Source organism: Sminthopsis crassicaudata, chromosome 1 (assembly GCF_048593235.1).
Source record: "Sminthopsis crassicaudata isolate SCR6 chromosome 1, ASM4859323v1, whole genome shotgun sequence".
In the NCBI taxonomy this organism is placed as follows: domain Eukaryota; kingdom Metazoa; phylum Chordata; class Mammalia; order Dasyuromorphia; family Dasyuridae; genus Sminthopsis; species Sminthopsis crassicaudata.
The window spans coordinates 644,598,088-644,615,471 of record NC_133617.1 but is presented as its reverse complement, the minus strand read 5'-3'; the positions used below and the strand labels follow the sequence as shown (position 1 = coordinate 644,615,471).

General features: G+C 33.3%; 1 protein-coding gene across 1 annotated transcript in view; it reads left to right on the top strand.

The window, feature by feature from the left end:
• Positions 1–17,384, top strand: part of MPDZ (multiple PDZ domain crumbs cell polarity complex component) — a 221,149-nt gene that overhangs the window by 147,144 nt on the left and 56,621 nt on the right. The window contains 2 exon segments of the mRNA XM_074282905.1: positions 118–295; positions 2,800–2,910. Of these exon segments, the coding sequence (XP_074139006.1) occupies positions 118–295; positions 2,800–2,910 (289 nt within the window).

The window sequence follows — 17,384 nt, the reverse complement described above, 5'->3', positions numbered from 1 at the left end:
TTTACTGTTAATTACACAAAACTGTTTTTTTTTTTTTTTTCTTCAGGAAATTGGATGAGTTACTATTGCAAAACCAATATGAATACAGAAACTTTTGCTTTTTTTGTTTTTGGTTAGGGTTGAGCTGTGGAGAGAACCGAACAAATCCCTAGGCATCAGCATTGTTGGTGGACGTGGGATGGGAAGTCGGCTAAGCAATGGTGAAGTTATGAGGGGTATCTTCATCAAACATGTTCTGGAAGATAGTCCAGCTGGCAAAAATGGAACCTTGAAAACTGGAGATAGAATAGTAGAGGTATTCTTCAATGTCATTTTCCTGAACTTAATATTTTATTTTATTTTCTAAGAAAAAATAATTTTCATTATTTTTCATACATTATAGTGGACTTAGTATGAGTCAATAAGAAAATTTTCTCTACACCTTAAAAAACTGTATATGTATATCTGATGATATTTTTTGGAGACCCATTGATGAACTTTCTGAAGAAAAAAATATTGATTTTTTTTTTTTTACTAACAAAGCTTTTTACAAACAGAACTGTAAGTTTCTTTATCTTAAATCAACAACCTTTTTCTTGTGAAAAGCAAGGAGAATTTTATTACCACTTTTTTCTTTCAGGTTAATTTGATTGCTTTTGGCTTTTCTTAGTGGATCATTCCTGCAACATCTTTAATTCTCCTTGTTCCACAGAGGAAAAAAGTTTCTTTCATCCATGCTTTATATAGTTGCCAAAAGCTTTAATTTTTCATATGCAAACATGTCTGTGTTTTTAAAAAATATATACAAATATGCTATAACGTGTGATTTTGCCATTATGGACAACTGCAAGAGTAGGAACTAATCTAAGAGCCTTTTTTACTTAGTACTAATCTCTAGGGAACTGCTTTAAGCACTGAAAGCAGGTTGTCTCTAGTTACTTGTATAATGAGTGTCAGAAGCAATATACTGTAACTGCATTACTCTATAATTTTCCCCACTATGCCACACTGCCTTTCATAAATAGTTATATCAGATATAAATTTATGTATATATGTATTTATGTAGATAGTTATGTATTTATGTATATATGTGTATATAGATATAAATTTAAATTATTCTAAAGAGAGAAAATAAGGTAATATCAGTGTCAAAACAACCTGAGTTCAAGTTATATCTATGACATATAATAGTTGTGTGATCCAGGGAAAATATTTTCTCTCTGTACGCAAATAAACTCTTAAGACCCTAAGTTGTTATAGGCAGGCTACTGTGATTGACAGTCAACCTCAGATCAGAAAAACCCACTTCTAAACATTCTTGTTTGATCTTATGCAAGTCACTGTTTCTGTGATTCTCTATTGGAAGAGAAGATAGCTTCCTTCCTTTTTTTTTTTTTTTTTTTTTTTTTTCTTCTTAAAATTTTGTCATCATGCAGATTGGAGAATGGTGGATTTTTCTATTTGGTTGGTGATGCTTCCCTTCTCCATAACTCACAGCCACCCATTTGTTATTGATCACCTTTCAGAAAAATCTTAGGAATATCACAAAGCAAATTTCTCCACATGTCCTTTACAATAAAGTTCTTTGACCCATCAGAAAAGTCAATGTATTGAAAACTTTTTCTTCAGAGAGAAACAACCCTCTGTTTTTGCACAATATTGTCTGAATGCACATTCTTAATTAAGTAGGAGGTTGCATTAACATTAATTAGAATAAGGTGCTTTCATATCTTTAAACATGACAGTCAGTAATATTTCTCTCTTAAGAAATCCTAATCTGTTAAGAATGAGTGTTCTACAAGAAGTTTGTAACAAGAAGGTTACAAACTTGTAAATGTTCACTGGAAGAGGCATAATTAATAAATGAGATCATTTATCAGCTGAGATTTTCTAGTGCAAACAGAGGTGATTCACATTATGAAGATAGTGCTATTCTATGAATACAGTTCATATTTTTTTCTTTTACAGAATTGTCCCTGTTGACGTTGACTTTGCTCTTTGGAATTAGCAAACTATAGTCAATGGAGATGATAAAACCAGAACTATTACATTTCTTTTTATTTCCCCACCCATATTATCATTTGATCTTTGGACTGTTTCTTTTTCCTTTCTCTATTTTTCTCTCATTAGGTTATGAGTCAAACAAGTCATTATATTAGACAAAATATAATTTAAACTTTTATTTTAAGGCTTTTTGTGTGAAAATACTAACAAATAAATAAGCACATTCTTTGGCTTCCAGCAACTATCATGTCTATTAAAAAAAAAAATAAGAAAAAAATTTTAAAAACCCTCTTTTTACAAAACTAACTTTACTTTATAATATTGACTATTCCTGGGCACCAGCATAGGTTTTTTCTTCATATTGAATAAGAAAGAGAAAATGAAAGGGGGAAAAAGGGGAGGGGAAATAATCTTTATTATTCTACAGGAAATATATTTAGCCATCTTTAAATGGAAAAGAAAGAAGTAAAAAGATTTTCATAATAAAAGATATTTAACTGTTGAATTTCTTTATATCATTTCTTAAATGACACTGATATATCCATTATTTAAGAAACAACAATATTAAGAAAAATAAAGAATTTTCAGTTCCTTTTTGTCACTCAGGTTTAGTTGAAGTCCTGAATTTCTTATGCCAAATGCATGGACTAAACCACATCTTCAACAAAAGCTGATTTGAGAGCTTGCCAAAATGCCAAAATTCTTTCAAAGCTTTGAACAGATATTCCTGATGCCTTTCTGGTAAATGATTCTTGCTCCTGAGACCTACAAAAATGCTCCATAATTATAATGTTAAGCTGAGGCCTTCCATTACAGGTGGATGGAATGGACCTCAGAGATGCAAGCCATGAACAAGCTGTGGAAGCCATACGGAAAGCAGGCAACCCTGTACTCTTTATGGTACAGAGCATTATAAACAGAATGAGGGTAAGCATCTGCAAAGTGTAGAAGAGGCATATGAAAATCTTATTTGATTTATAGTATAATGAAGGAGATCTAATTGTCTATGCAAACAAAGATAGTGATTCTTAAAATCTCAGAGACTTGTTGCAAGGTTTTTTTTTTTTAATACAGAATCCATGTGGAAATTATTTCTAGTTCAATTTATATAAATTTGAAAAGTCCTATTGAAAAAGCCAATCGATAAGATGTATCGGTGGCGCTAGAGGTCTATTTTGTAAATTTATTATGGTCACAAAGGATTCGGGAAAAACTCATTAAAGAGAAAAAGCTCATAATAGTAGGTAAATGGAACATTCAGTGATTACCAGTGATATTATCTTAACAGGCAATAGAGACACTGTACTTCTATAGATCTTTCTCTAAATGAACTTCTGTGCTAATCAAAACCTATGATTACATGTGAATGAGCCTTTTTATATCTGTGTACACCACTTTAAACTAAACTTCCTCATTATGGATTCTGTGTAAACTGCATGTCTATTTACTAGTGGTTTCATAACTTTTCTTTCCCAGCCAGAGTCTGTGTCTAGCACTTCATCAGCATCTGCTCTCTGTGGGCAGAAACCTACTAACCCTTTTTACCATCAGTCATCTCAGGTAAAGTGATTTTTGAAAAATGTTTAATGAATTGTTTTGGAGATAGAAATGCAGTCTTTAGGCATTAGAAACTTTATAATGAACACTAAGAATAAGCATTAGGCCAAAGTTTATGATAGCATATGTTCATTTTATACAATTCTTTTTGAAATTTTCTTATAGCTGATTTCATTTAGAGATATGATATATTGAAAAGTCTGAGAGATATCATTTCTAGGTAATTGATAATCAATTTTATTAATTATGGGTAGCAGATAATTCATATAATGAGAGTCATTTGGCTTTATTTCATGAACCAAAGACAACTCATAGATGCTACCCAATATTTATATATTCTTGGAACTCTGAATGTTCCAGATGGGCAGAAATCAATTCTTGATTGTTTAACAATGAAAGAATGGATATTATAATAAGAGGTGGGTTTATTCTAATGAAGGTCTGGGGACATGACTTTCATCATATCACTCTTGGATAAAGAGAGGACCCAGACCATTCCTGTTTAAGGCAATCTAGACAAAAGGATGTATCTTCCACCCAATCAATGGTGGGGCAAGAATTCCACCTAGATAAGGTGGTTTGAATGGGGTGAATTCTTTGGGCAGGATCAAAAATTTCCTTGGGAAGCTGAATTTTGAATGGGAAAAAAGAAAAGAAAAAGAAACCTGGATTTCCACATGTATTAATTGTTCATTAATGTAAAAGAAAAATAATCATTTCTCTCTGGGACAACATCAGCACTTTAAAATAAGTTTAAATATCTTTATCAGATCACTTGAAATTGAAATGCAAAATAATTCCCATCTAATTAGGAGATTGAAAGGGAGTTAAGTACTTTCTACAGTCTTTTCCAGAACATTGGGCCTTTTGCCTAGCTGCATAAAAAAAACCATCAACAAATAGGTTGTGCAACGTGACTAGAAATACTAAATTGTTAATATTCAAAGCCCTAAGTGACAAATAAAATGCTGGATTTTTCTTACTAATTCTTTCTTTTGTTTTCAGGACAGGTGTAGCTCTGGGCTAGGTTGACTGTAAGAAATTAATTTAGTAGTTCCAACTCTAAGTAGCTATCTTCACATCTGCAATTCATAATTATCCAGTTGTTTATTGTTAGATAATAATTATCTGTTCAATTGAGAAAATCTACCAAATGGTAGGGTAGCATCATAATGCCTTCCATATAAATGCTTTTCAGCTTGTTTAAATAATTATAAATCTTGATACATTCACGCTTCCATTTGTTGTGTTAAACATAGATACAGCAAGATAACATTGGCTTAGCTTCTTTAAGTGACGTTAAAACTAATTTTTTTTTTTTAGTTCCCAACTTCTACATTTGAGGCAATAACATCAACCACTGATTATTAATTCACAGGCTTACCTTTAGAGCATCAAAAACATTTCTTTCAGTGCCAATTATAACTTTTTAAAATATTTTCAGAGAGACATTTCTCTACCACAGATGAAATATATTTTTCTTTGATATTAATTATATTCTTATTCTTGACTATATTTGATATATGAATGGGTCCATGGTTTCATTGAAATGGTTATTGTCTCCACTCACCTGAACAAAAGACTTCTAAACCACTTAATGAGATTTTTAGCTATGTTTTTGGGAAGACTCCATATAGTGCCAACTTTATATAATGTACTTCTTCTCTTTGTTTTTAATATATTAGGAGTACCTATATAGTCCTCAGTCCCTCTATCCAGTACCTCATATTCTTGCAAGATTTGGAGATAGAACTCACTTGAATTGATGTAATGAGAATTCATAATGTGTTTTTAGTGAGGTTTATTTACCTTTTTTGGACATTCTTCCTATTTTTATATTCTTATTCCCAATAACTGTATGGAAAAATGTACTTGTGTGTCACTAGCATATGTTTTTCCCAGGTACCCTGCCTGTTATAGGTATAAGATATTTGCTTTTAAGTTGTCCTAAAAGTCAAAACCAGTGAATCTGGAAGGATTTTTATTTCTATTTTACAGCATTATACACAACAGAATGGTGTGTGACTGATGAATATGCTGAATATGTCTCCCATTTGAAGTAGATTCAGTCAGTGCAAAAAGAACCAAATTTTTCTCTTTTCTCTTCTATTGTAATCCTATTTTTTTCCATTTAATAATCACCCAACTCATTCTAATTTCTTATAAATTAGTCAATTCTCTATGTATTTTAGAAATGAGGCCTTTATCAGAACCCTGAAATATAAAAATATTTTCCCAGTTTATTGCTTCCCTTCTAATTTTGCATTAGTTTTGTTTGTACAAAACCTTTTTAACTTAATATAATCAAAATTATCTATTTTGTGATCAATAATGATCTCCAGTTCTTCTTTGATCACAAATTTCTTCCTCCTACACAGATCTGAGAGGTAAATTATTCTATGTTCTTCTGATTTGTTTATGATATCATTCTTTATATCTAGGTCATGATTCTATTTTGACCTTATCTTGGTATATAGTGTAGGTGTGGGCCAATGCCTAGTTTCTGCCATACTAGTTTCCTAATTTTCCAGCAGTGTTTGTCAAATGGTGAATTCTTATCCCCAAATATGGGGTCTCTGGATTTGTCAAACACTAGATTACTATCATCATTGATTATTTTATCCTGTGAACCTATCTCATTCCACTGATTGACTGTTCTCTTTCTAAGCCAGTACCAAATGGTTTTGATGACTGCTGCTTTATAATATAGTTTTAAATCTGGTAGAGCTAAGTCACCTTCATTTGCATTTTTTTCATTAATTTTCTTGAAATTTTTGACCTTTTGTTCTTCTAGATGAATTTTAGCTTTTTATTTTTAAAATCATGCAAAGATAATTTTCAACATTCAACCTTGTAAAAACATGTATTTAAATTTTCCCCTCATTTCCCCCCCACCCTTTCCCCTAGATAAAAGTAACATATATTAAAGATGTGCAATTCTTCTATAATTTCTACAATTATCATGCTCCAGAAGAAAAATCAGACCAAAAAGGAGAAAAAAAAAATGAAAAGAAAAAATGAGAATAAAACCAAAAAGCAAGCAAAACACCTTCAAAAAGGTGAAAACGTTATTTTGTGATCCACATTCAGTTCTCACAGTTCTCTTTTTGGATGCAGATGGCTCTCTCCATTACAAGTGTATTGGAATTGGCCTTAATCATTTGAGTGTTGAAAAGAGACACGCCCGTCAATATTGAATATCATATAATCTTGCTGTGTACAATGTTCTCTTGGTTCTACTCACTTCACTTAGCATCAGTTCATGAAAGTCTCTTCAAGCCTTTCTGAAATCATCCTGCTGATCTTTTCTTATGGAGTAATAATATTCCATAACATTTATAAACTATAACTTACTTAGCCATTCTCCAATAATGGAGAATTATTGCTTCCCTTCTAATCTTCTCTACATTGATTTTGTTTGTACAAAAACTTTTTAACTGAATATAATCACAATTATTTTTTTTTGTATTTCATCATGTACTCTAGTTCTTCTTTAGCCCAAATTCCTTCCTTCACAGATCTGAGAGGTAGATGATCCTTTGTTCTAATTTGCTTATAGTAACATTCTTTATGTTAAAATCATTAAACCATTTCAACCTTATCTTGGTATGGGGTGTTAGGTATTGGTCAATATCTATTGCCTGCCATTCTATTTTCCAATTCCCCAGCAATTTTTGTCAAATAGTGGTCTTACCTTAAAAGCTGGAGTCTTTGGTTTATCAAATACTAAATTACTATAGTCATTGACTATTGTGGCTTGTGAACCTAATATATTACTCTGATGGACTATACTATTTTTTAGCCAGTACCATATGGTTTTGATGACTGCTGCTTTATAATATAGTTTCATGTCTGGTACATCTAGGCCACCTTTATTTGCATTTTTTTTTCATTAATTCCCTTAATTCATGACCTTTTGTTCTTTCAGATATACATTGTTATTATTTTTTCTAGTTCTGTAAAGTAATTTCTTGGCAGTTTGATATGACAGTGAATAATTAGATTAGGTAAAATTATTTTATTAAAGTATGCATGTAGAGATATGAAATTTTCCTCAAGAATTGCTTTGGCTGCATCCCACAAATTTTGGTATATTGTCTCATTATTGTCATTCTCTTGAATTAAATAATTGTTTCTACAATGTGTTGTTTTGCCCACTCATTCTTTAGGATTAGTTTATTTAGTTTCCAATAAATTTTTGGTCTATTTCCCCTGGTGTTTTACTTCATATAATTTTTCTTGCATCATGATCTGAAAAAGATGAATTTAATATTTCTGCCTTTATGCATTTGATTTTGAGGTTTTTATGCCCTAAGACATGCTCATTTTTGTGTAGGTTCCATATACTGTCAATAAAACCATTTTATTCCTTTCTGTTCCCATTTAGTTTTCTCCAAAGTGTATCATGCCTGGCTTTTCTAAAATTCTATGTATCTTCTTAACTTTTTAATTTATTTTGTGGTTTGATTTATCTAGTATTGAGAGAGCAAGATTGAAATCCCCCACTAGTATAGTTTTGCTGTCTATTTCTTCTTGTAACTCTCTTAACTTTTCTCCAAATTTGCTATACTACTTGGTGTTGATATTATTTCATTATCCATGGTATCCTTTAGCAAAATGCACTTTCCTTCATTAATTTTTTAATTGCTTTTGCTTGATCTGAGATCAAAAATTACTTTTTTTTTTACTTCAACTAAAGCTTAATTCTACTTTAAATGTGTTTCTTGTAAACAACATATTGTAGAATTGTGACTTTCAATTCAGTCTGTTATCTATTTCCATTTTATGGGAAAGCTTATCTCATTCACATTCATAGTTAAAAATTACTAACTCTATATATCCTGCCATCTTATTTTCTTCAAGTTTTCTCTTTCCTTTCCCCCTTTTCCCTTCTCCCCAGTGTTTAGCTTCTGACTACCACCTCTCTCAATCTGTCTTCTCCTTTTATAGTCCCTGCCCCTTTCTTGTCTCTTTCCCCTTCTACTTCTGTTCTCCCTACTATTAGCCTCCTCTTTTCCTTTCCCCTTTGCCCTCCTCTTTTTAGGGTGAGACAAATTTCTCTATCAAAGTAAATATGTCTTATATTCTTTATTTGAGCCAAATACAATGAGATTAAGGTTCACACAATGCCCACCCCCCCCTTTCTTTCCTTCAATTGTAATAGGTCCTTTTTGCCTCTTCATTTGTTATAATTTACTTCATTTTGCCTCCCTTTTCCTCCTCTTCCAGTATAATCTCTTTTTCATTCCCAGTTTCTTTTTTATATCATCACAATAAAGTCAAATTATGCCTACACCCTATAAATATACTTCTAACAAAGATACAGTTCTCAAAAGTTAAACATATCATCTTCCCATAGAGGGGTATAAATATTTTAACCTTTAAAAAAAGTTTTTTTCCTCTTTCCTTTTTTTCTTTTTATGCTTCCCTTGCCTTACATTTGAAGATTAAATTTTCTGTTCAGTTCTAGTCTTTTCATCAAAAATAAATGAAAATCCCTTATTTCATTGAATGTCCATCTTTTCCCCTGATAGATAATGCTTAATTTTGCTGGATAGTTTATTCTTGACTGCAGTCCAAGCTCCTTTATCCTCCAGAATATCATTCCAGACCTTTGATCCTTTCAAGTCAAAGCTGCTAGATCCTGGATAATCCTGATTGTGGTGCCTCAATATTTGAATTGTTTCTGTCTGGCTACTTATAGTATTTTTTCCTTGATCTGATAATTTTGGAATTTAGCTTGGAGTTTTCATTTTGGGGTCTCTTTCAGGAAGTAATTGATTCTTTAAAGGCTATTTTGCTCTCTGGTTCTAGGATATCACGGCTGTTTTCCTGATGATTTCTTGAAAGATATTGTCTAGACCCTTTTTTTCCATTGTGATTTTCAGGCAGTACAATAATTCTTAGATTGTTTCTACTAGATCTATTTTTTCCAGGTCAGTTGTTTTTCTAATGAGGTTTTTTATACTTTCTTCTATTTTTTAAAATTTGATTTTGTTTGATTGATTCTTGATGTCTCTTTCAGTTAGTGATTTCAATTTGTTCCATTCTAATTTTAGTGAATTATTTTCTTCAGTTAGCTTTTTTATATCCCTTTGCATTTGGCCAATTGAATGGGTTTCCTTCCCATGCTGGGTGGGCATAGCCAAGTCCCACTTGTATTGCTGGGTTTCCCTGTGGTGCAAATGCAATGGGATGCCTCCCCATCACTGCATGATTGAGACAAATTTTTCTTGAAATATCTTCTGCTGGAAATTTGTTATACTCCAAATATCTGTGGGTTCTGTCATTCCAAAACCAGTTCAGAGACTTGATCTGGTGTTGATTCCAAGGGAAGCCAAGAACAATTCAAAGACCTATTTACTCTCTACTATCTTGACTCTGCCAATCACTGATTTTTTCAATATGAATTCTTTTTTTTTTTTTAAATTTTTATTTTATTTTATAATTATAACTTTTTTTGACAGTACATATGCATGGGTAATTTTTTACAACATTATCCCTTGTACTTACTTCTATTCAGATTTTTTCCCTTCCTCCCCCAACCCCCTCCCCCAGATGGCAAGCAGTCTTATATATGTTAAATATATTACAGTATAGTCTAGATACAATATATGTGTGTAGAACCGAATTTTTTGTTGAACAGGAAGAATTGGATTCAGAAGGTAAAAATAACAGTTTACATTCATTTCCCAGTATTCCTTTTCTTGATGTAGCTGGTTCTGTCCATCATTAATCAATTGGAATTGGATTAGCTCTTCTCTATGTTAAAGAAATCCACTTCCATCAGCATACATCCTCGTACAGTATCATTGTTGAAGTGTATAATGATCTTCTGGTTCTCCTCGTTTCACTCAGCATCAGTTGATGTAAGTCTCTCCAAGCCTCTCTGTATTTCTCCTGTTGTTCATTTCTTATAGAACAATAATATTCCATAACATTCATATACCATAGTTTACCCAACCATTCTCCAATTGATGGACATCCATTCATCTTCCAGCTTCTAGCCACTATGAAAAGGGCTGCCACAAACATTTTGGCACATACAGGTCCCTTTCCCTTCTTTAGTAGTTCCTTGGGGTATAAGCCCAGTAGTAGTATGGCTGGGTCAAAGGGTATGCACATTTTGATAACTTTTTGGGCATAATTCCAGATTGCTCTCCAGAATGGTTGGATTCTTTCACAACTCCACCAACAATGCATCAGTGTCCCAGTTTTCCCACAGCCCCTCCAACATTCATCGTTATTTGTTCCTGTCATCTTAGCCAATCTGACAGGTGTGTAATGATACCTCAGAGTTGTCTTAATTTGCATTTCTCTGATCAATAGTGATTTGGAACACTCTTTCATATGAGTGGAAATAGTTTTAATTTCATCATCTGAAAATTGTCTGTTCATATCCTTTGACCATTTATCAATTGGAGAATGGCTTGATTTCTTATAAATTAAAGTCAATTCTCTGTATATTTTGGAGATGAGGCCTTTATCAGAACCTTTAACTGTAAAAAATTTTTCCCAATTTGTTACTTCCCTTCTAATCTTGTTTGCATTAGTTTTGTTTGTGCAGAAACTTTTTAATTTGGCGTAATCAAAATGTTCTATTTTGTGATCAATAATGGTTTCTAGTTCTCCCTTGGACACAAACTCCTTCCTCCTCCACAAGTCTGAGAGGTAAACCATCCCATGTTCCTCCAATTTATTTATGATTTCGTTCTTTATGCCTAAATCTTGGACCTATTTTGATCTAATCTTAGTATGTGGTGTTAAATGTGGGTCCATGCCTAGTTTCTGCCATACTAATTTCCAGTTTTCCCAGCAGTTTTTGTCAAATAATGAATTCTTATCCCAAAATTTGGGATCTTTGGGTTTGTCAAAGATTAGATTGCTATTTTTATTCACTATCTTGCCCTGTGAACCTAACCTATGCCACTGATCAACTAGTCTATTTCTTAGCCAATACCAAATGGTTTTGGTGACTGTTGCTTTATAATATAGCTTTAAATCAGGTACACTTAGACCACCTTCCTCTGACTTTTTTTTCATTAGTTCCCTTGCAATTCTCGACCTTTTATTCTTCCATATGAATTTTGTTGTTATTTTTTCTAGGTCATTAAAATAGTTTCTTGGGAGTCTGATTGGTATAGCACTAAATAAATAGATTAGTTTGGGGAGTATTGTCATCTTTATTATATTCTCTCGGCCTATCCAAGAACACTGAATGTCTTTCCAATTATTTAAATCTGACTTTATTTTTTTGGCAAGTGTTTTGTAATTTTGCTCATATAATTCCTGACTCTCCTTTGGTAGATATATTCCCAAATATTTTATACTATCAACTGTTATTTTGAATGGAATTTCTCTTTGTATCTCTTGATGTTGGATTGTGTTGGTAATGTATAAAAATCCTGAGGATTTATGTGGATTTATTTTGTATCCTGCGACTTTGCTAAAATTCTGAATTATTTCTAATAGCTTTTTAGCAGAGTCTTTGGGGTTCTCTAAGTATACCATCATGTCATCTGCGAAAAGTGACAATTTGATTTCTTCATTTCCTACTCTAATTCCTTGAATCTCTTTCTCGGCTCTTATTGCCGAGGCTAGAGTTTCTAGTATTATATTGAATAGTAATGGTGATAGTGGGCAACCTTGTTTCACTCCTGATCTTACAGGGAAAGGTTCTAGTTTATCACCATTACATATGATGTTTACTGAAGGTTTCAAATATATGCTCCTTATTATTTTAAGGAATAGTCCATTTATTCCTATACTCTCAAGCGTTTTTAGTAGGAATGGATGTTGGATTTTATCAAATGCTTTTTCTGCATCTATTGAGATGATCATATGGTTTTTATTAATTTGATTATTAATCTGGTCAATTATACTAATAGTTTTCCTAATATTAAACCAGCCCTGCATTCCTGGTATAAATCCCACTTGGTCATAGTGTATTATCCTGGGGATGATTTTCTGAAGTCTATTTGCTAATATCTTATTTAAGATTTTAGCATCAATATTCATTAAGGAAATTGGTCTATAGTTTTCTTTCTCAGTTTTTGATCTACCTGGCTTAGGTATCAGTACCATGTCTGTGTCATAAAAGGAATTTGGTAGAACTCCTTCAATCCCTATTTTTTCAAATAGTTTACATAGCATTGGAGTTAGTTGTTCCTTAAATGTTTGGTAGAATTCACCTGTAAATCCATCTGGTCCTGGGGACTTTTTCTTAGGAAGTTGGTTAATAGCTTGGTCTATTTCTTTTTCTGAGATGGGACTATTTAGACTACTTACTTCTTCCTCTGTTAATCTGGGCAAGCTATATTTTTTAAGGTATTCTTCCATTTCATTTAAGTTATCGAATTTATCGGCATAAAGTTGAGCAAAGTAGCTCCTAACTATTGTTCTAATTTCCTCTTCATTAGTGGTGAGTTCACCCTTTTCATTTTCAAGACTATCAATTTGCTTTTTCTCTTTCCTTTTTTTAATCAGGTTTACTAAGGGTTTGTCTATTTTGTTGGTTTTTTCATAAAACCAACTCTTAATTTTATTAATTAATTCAATAGTTTTTTTTACTTTCAATTTTATTAATCTCACCTTTTATTTTTTGAATTTCAAGTTTTGTGTTTGTCTGGGGGTTTTTAATTTGTTCCTTTTCTAGCAATTTTAGTTGTAAGCTCAATTCGTTGGCCCTCTCTTTCTCTATTTTATGCAAGTAGGCCTGTAGAGATATAAAACTTTCCCTTATTACTGCTTTGGCTGTATCCCACACATTTTGGTATGATGTCTCATTATTGTCATTTTCTTGGGTGAAGTTATTAATTATGTCTATGATTTGCTGTTTTACCCAATCATTCTTTAGTATAAGATTATTTAGTTTCCAATTATTTTTTGGTCTATTTTCCCCTGGCTTTTTATTAAATGTTATTTTGATTGCATTATGGTCTGAAAAGGATGCATTTACTATTTCTGCCTTACTGCATTTGATTTTGAGGTTTTTATGCCCTAGTATATGATCAATTTTTGTGTAGGTTCCATGAACTGCTGAGAAGAAAGTATACTCCTTTCTGTCTCCATTTAGCTTTCGCCAAAGATCTATCTTATCAAACTTTTCTAGTATTTTATTTACCTCTTTGACTTCTTTCTTATTTATTTTGTGGTTTGATTTATCTAATTCTGAGAGTGCAAGGTTGAGATCTCCCGCTATTATAGTTTTGCTATCTATTTCCTCTTGCAGCTCTCTTAATTTCTCTTTTAAGAATTTAGATGCTGCACCACTTGGTGTATATATGTTTAATATTGATACTGCTTCATTATTGATGCTGCCCTTTAGCAGGATATAATGCCCTTCCTTATCTCTTTTAATTAGATCAATTTTTGTTTTTGCTTGATCTGAGATGAGGATGGCTACTCCTGTTTTTTTTTGTTTTGCCTGAAGCATAATAGATTCTGCTCCACCCTTTTACTTTTAGTTTGAATGTCTCACCTTGTTTCAGGTGTGTTTCCTGTAAACAACATATAGTAGGATTCTGACTTTTAATCCAGTCTGCTAACTGCTTCCTCTTTATGAGGCAGTTTGCCCCATTCACATTTATGGTTAGAAGGACTAATTCTATATTGCTTGCCATCCTATTAACCCCTGCTTATGCTTTTCCCCTTTCCTTCCCTTTTACCCTCCTATCCAGTATTAAACTGGTGAACAACACTTGCTTTTCACAGCCCTCCCTTTTTAGGATCACTCCCCCACCTTAAAGATCCTCCCCTTATTTTACCCCTTTTCCTCGAAATTACTGTATTCCCTTCCCCTTAGCTTACTCCTTCCCTTTCACTTTTCAATGAAGTGGAAGAAGTTTCACCATAAATCGAATATGTCTATTGATACACGCTATGTTCATCTCCCTCCTTTCTTTCTCTCAGATATAATAGGTTACCTTTGCCTCTTCATGAGATGTAGTACCACCACTTTACACTTTTTTATGATATAATCTCCTTTCCACCTCTAGTTTCTAAGACAAATTGTACATATGTTCTTTACATATTTTTTTGACAGAAGTATAGTTCTCAAGATTTCTTTTTACCTTTTTAGAAATCTCTTGAGTTCTGTATTTGAAGATCAAACCTTTTATGTAGGTCTGGTTTTTTCATCAAAAATAGATGGAATTCATTTATTTCATTAAATGTCCATCTTCTTCCCTGGAAAACGATGCTCATTCTGGCTGGGTAAGTTATTCTTGGCTGCATACCAAGTTCCTTAGCCTTTCGGAATATCATGTTCCAGGCCCTGCGTTCTTTTAATGTGGACACTGCTAGATCCTGGCTTATCCTTATTGTGGATCCTCCATATCTGAATTGCTTTTTTCTAGCAGCTTCCAATATCTTTTCCTTTGTCTGATGGTTCTTGAACTTGGCCACTATATTTCTTGGTGTTTTGAGTTTAGGGTCCCTTTCAGTAGGTGATCGATGAATTTTTTCAATGTCTATTTTACCCTCTGTTTCCAGAATGTCTGGGCAGTTCTCTTTGATAATTTCCTCGAAAATGGTGTCCAAGCTCTTTTTTTCCTCCCATTTTTCAGGGAGTCCAATTATTCTCAAATTGTCTCTCCTGGATCTGTTTTCCAGGTCTGTTGTCTTTCTGGTAAGGTACTTGACATTCTTTTCAATTGTTTCATTTCTCTGGATTTGCTTGACTACCTCTTGGTTTCTCCTTGAGTCATTCATTTCTACTTGTTCCAGTCTAATTTTCAATGATGTATTTTCTTCACTCACTTTTTTTATATCTCTTTGTAATTGTCCAATTGAGTTTTTATCTTCTATGGAATTTTTTTCCATTTTATCCATTTTATTTTTTAGAGAGCTGATTTCTTTTTCCAGCTCACTAATCCTGTTTTCCTTGGAGTTGTTTACCTTTTCCAGCTCACTAATCTTGTTTCTCAATGATTTGATTTCTTTATCCACTCTGTCTTTGAATGCATGGGATGACTTCTCCAGGCTCTCTTGCCAAGCTTCCCTTTCCTTTTTCCATTTCTCTTCCAGCTCTCTTGTGAGAGCCTTTTTGATTTCCTCTATGAGGTTCTTTTGTATTGAGGAGCAGCTTATATCCCTCCCAGGGGATACATCTGGGGACAGTCTGTTCCTAGTCTCCTCAGCATTTGAAGTCTGCTCCCTCTCCACACAGAAGCTGTCAATGGTTAGAGCCCTTTTGAATTTTTTGTTCATTTTGTCAGAGTAGGAATCAAAGAAAACAAACTGACAAGAGAAACAATTGGTCTGTTTTGTGGGGGATGGGGCTGGAGGGTATTAATGGGCTTCCTCTACAGACTGGGGGTAGGGCAGCAGAGAGCCACTAACAGAACAGCAAAGACTGTACTGAGTCTGTGCTCTGAGGCTCCGAGAATGCACCAAGTCAGTCCAGGTGGGGGTTGGGGGTGGCCGAGCTCTGAGAGATGCTGGCTTTCTGGGGTTTTAATCTTCACCTCCGGTGTTTACACCCTCTCTGCTGCTCCTGGCTTGCTGCCAAGACGGAGCATCCACACTGGGGCAAAAGCCCTTTCACAGAAAAGGCAGAGATCACACCCCTCCCCCTCTGGTCTGAGTTGTGTGAGCTGCCTGTCTTGCTCTGGCTGCCTGCCCTCAGTCTGCGCCCAGTCTGATTGACCCTCCCCCGAGCAAACACAGACCTTTTCTGGCGACTTTCAAGGATGTCTTCTCTTGGTGATTATTTGTGGATTTCTTTCTGGGTCAAGCATTAAGTCAGAGGCTTGTCATGAAGTAAGTTCTGAGAGAAAACGAGGAGCTCAAGCAGCTGTCTGCCTCCATGCCGCCATCTTGGCCGGAATTCTCAATATGAATTCTGTTCTCTTTCTACAAATCTTTAGAAAATAATAATAAAAGTTTTTAAATGATCTTCCATTACATTTGTGTGCATATTGTTCTTTTATACTCTAATGGCAAGGCCAAGTTCTGATTCAACATAATCTACAAATAAAAAAAATTAAATATTCATTGGTGATTAATATAACCATTTGCTGGATTTTATGATTCATGACGTTTAACATCAAATTACTGGGTGTAGTGAAGATGCATACGAAAAGCAGAGTGATGAAGAGGACTAGCATGTACAGTTGTGGCCAGATCACCAACTCTCTTACAAATGATTTGATAGTATTTATATCAGTCTAGGATGTTTCTGTTCTTAGAATTCTTTACAGAAATGAAATAATAGCTCTAGACTATAAAGCTAGTGAATCTCACATCAGATTTTAGCAAAAATAATATTTGACATTTACATTACACATTACATGTCATGTTATCTTCATTCCAGCCCTATGAAGTAGATAATCTACAAGTATTATTATTATTCCTATTTTACAGTTAAGAAATACAAGAAACATGATTAGTCTCCTACCTAAGAAGTACTTTAAATGAGATTCTAATACATTTATTACTTCAATCCAGGTCTAGAATTCTTGTTCTATGTTATTGTAACATATTTCTGATCCTTCAAACTGATCATTCCCTTGTTGTTTTTTTTTGTTCATGAACAATTTGGGATTTTGTGACCAAATTCTGAAGTGTTCCTGGGAGAAATTCTTTAATGGTGATTTATAATTAATAATTGCAGAACACTGTAATTAGTATATTGAATTGCCTTGGGGGTTCATAACACATTTTTGTTGTTGTTGTTATTATTATTAAAAGGAATTTTCCCAAGAACAACAATAACAAAACATTGCAACTGCTGTGACAAAGATTCTTTTGTTAAAATGCTAAAGGAGTACCTCTCCTTTCATACAAAAATTAAACTATTGAACCTAGGATATTTTACTCATCTTTCCTTAATCATTTTTTAA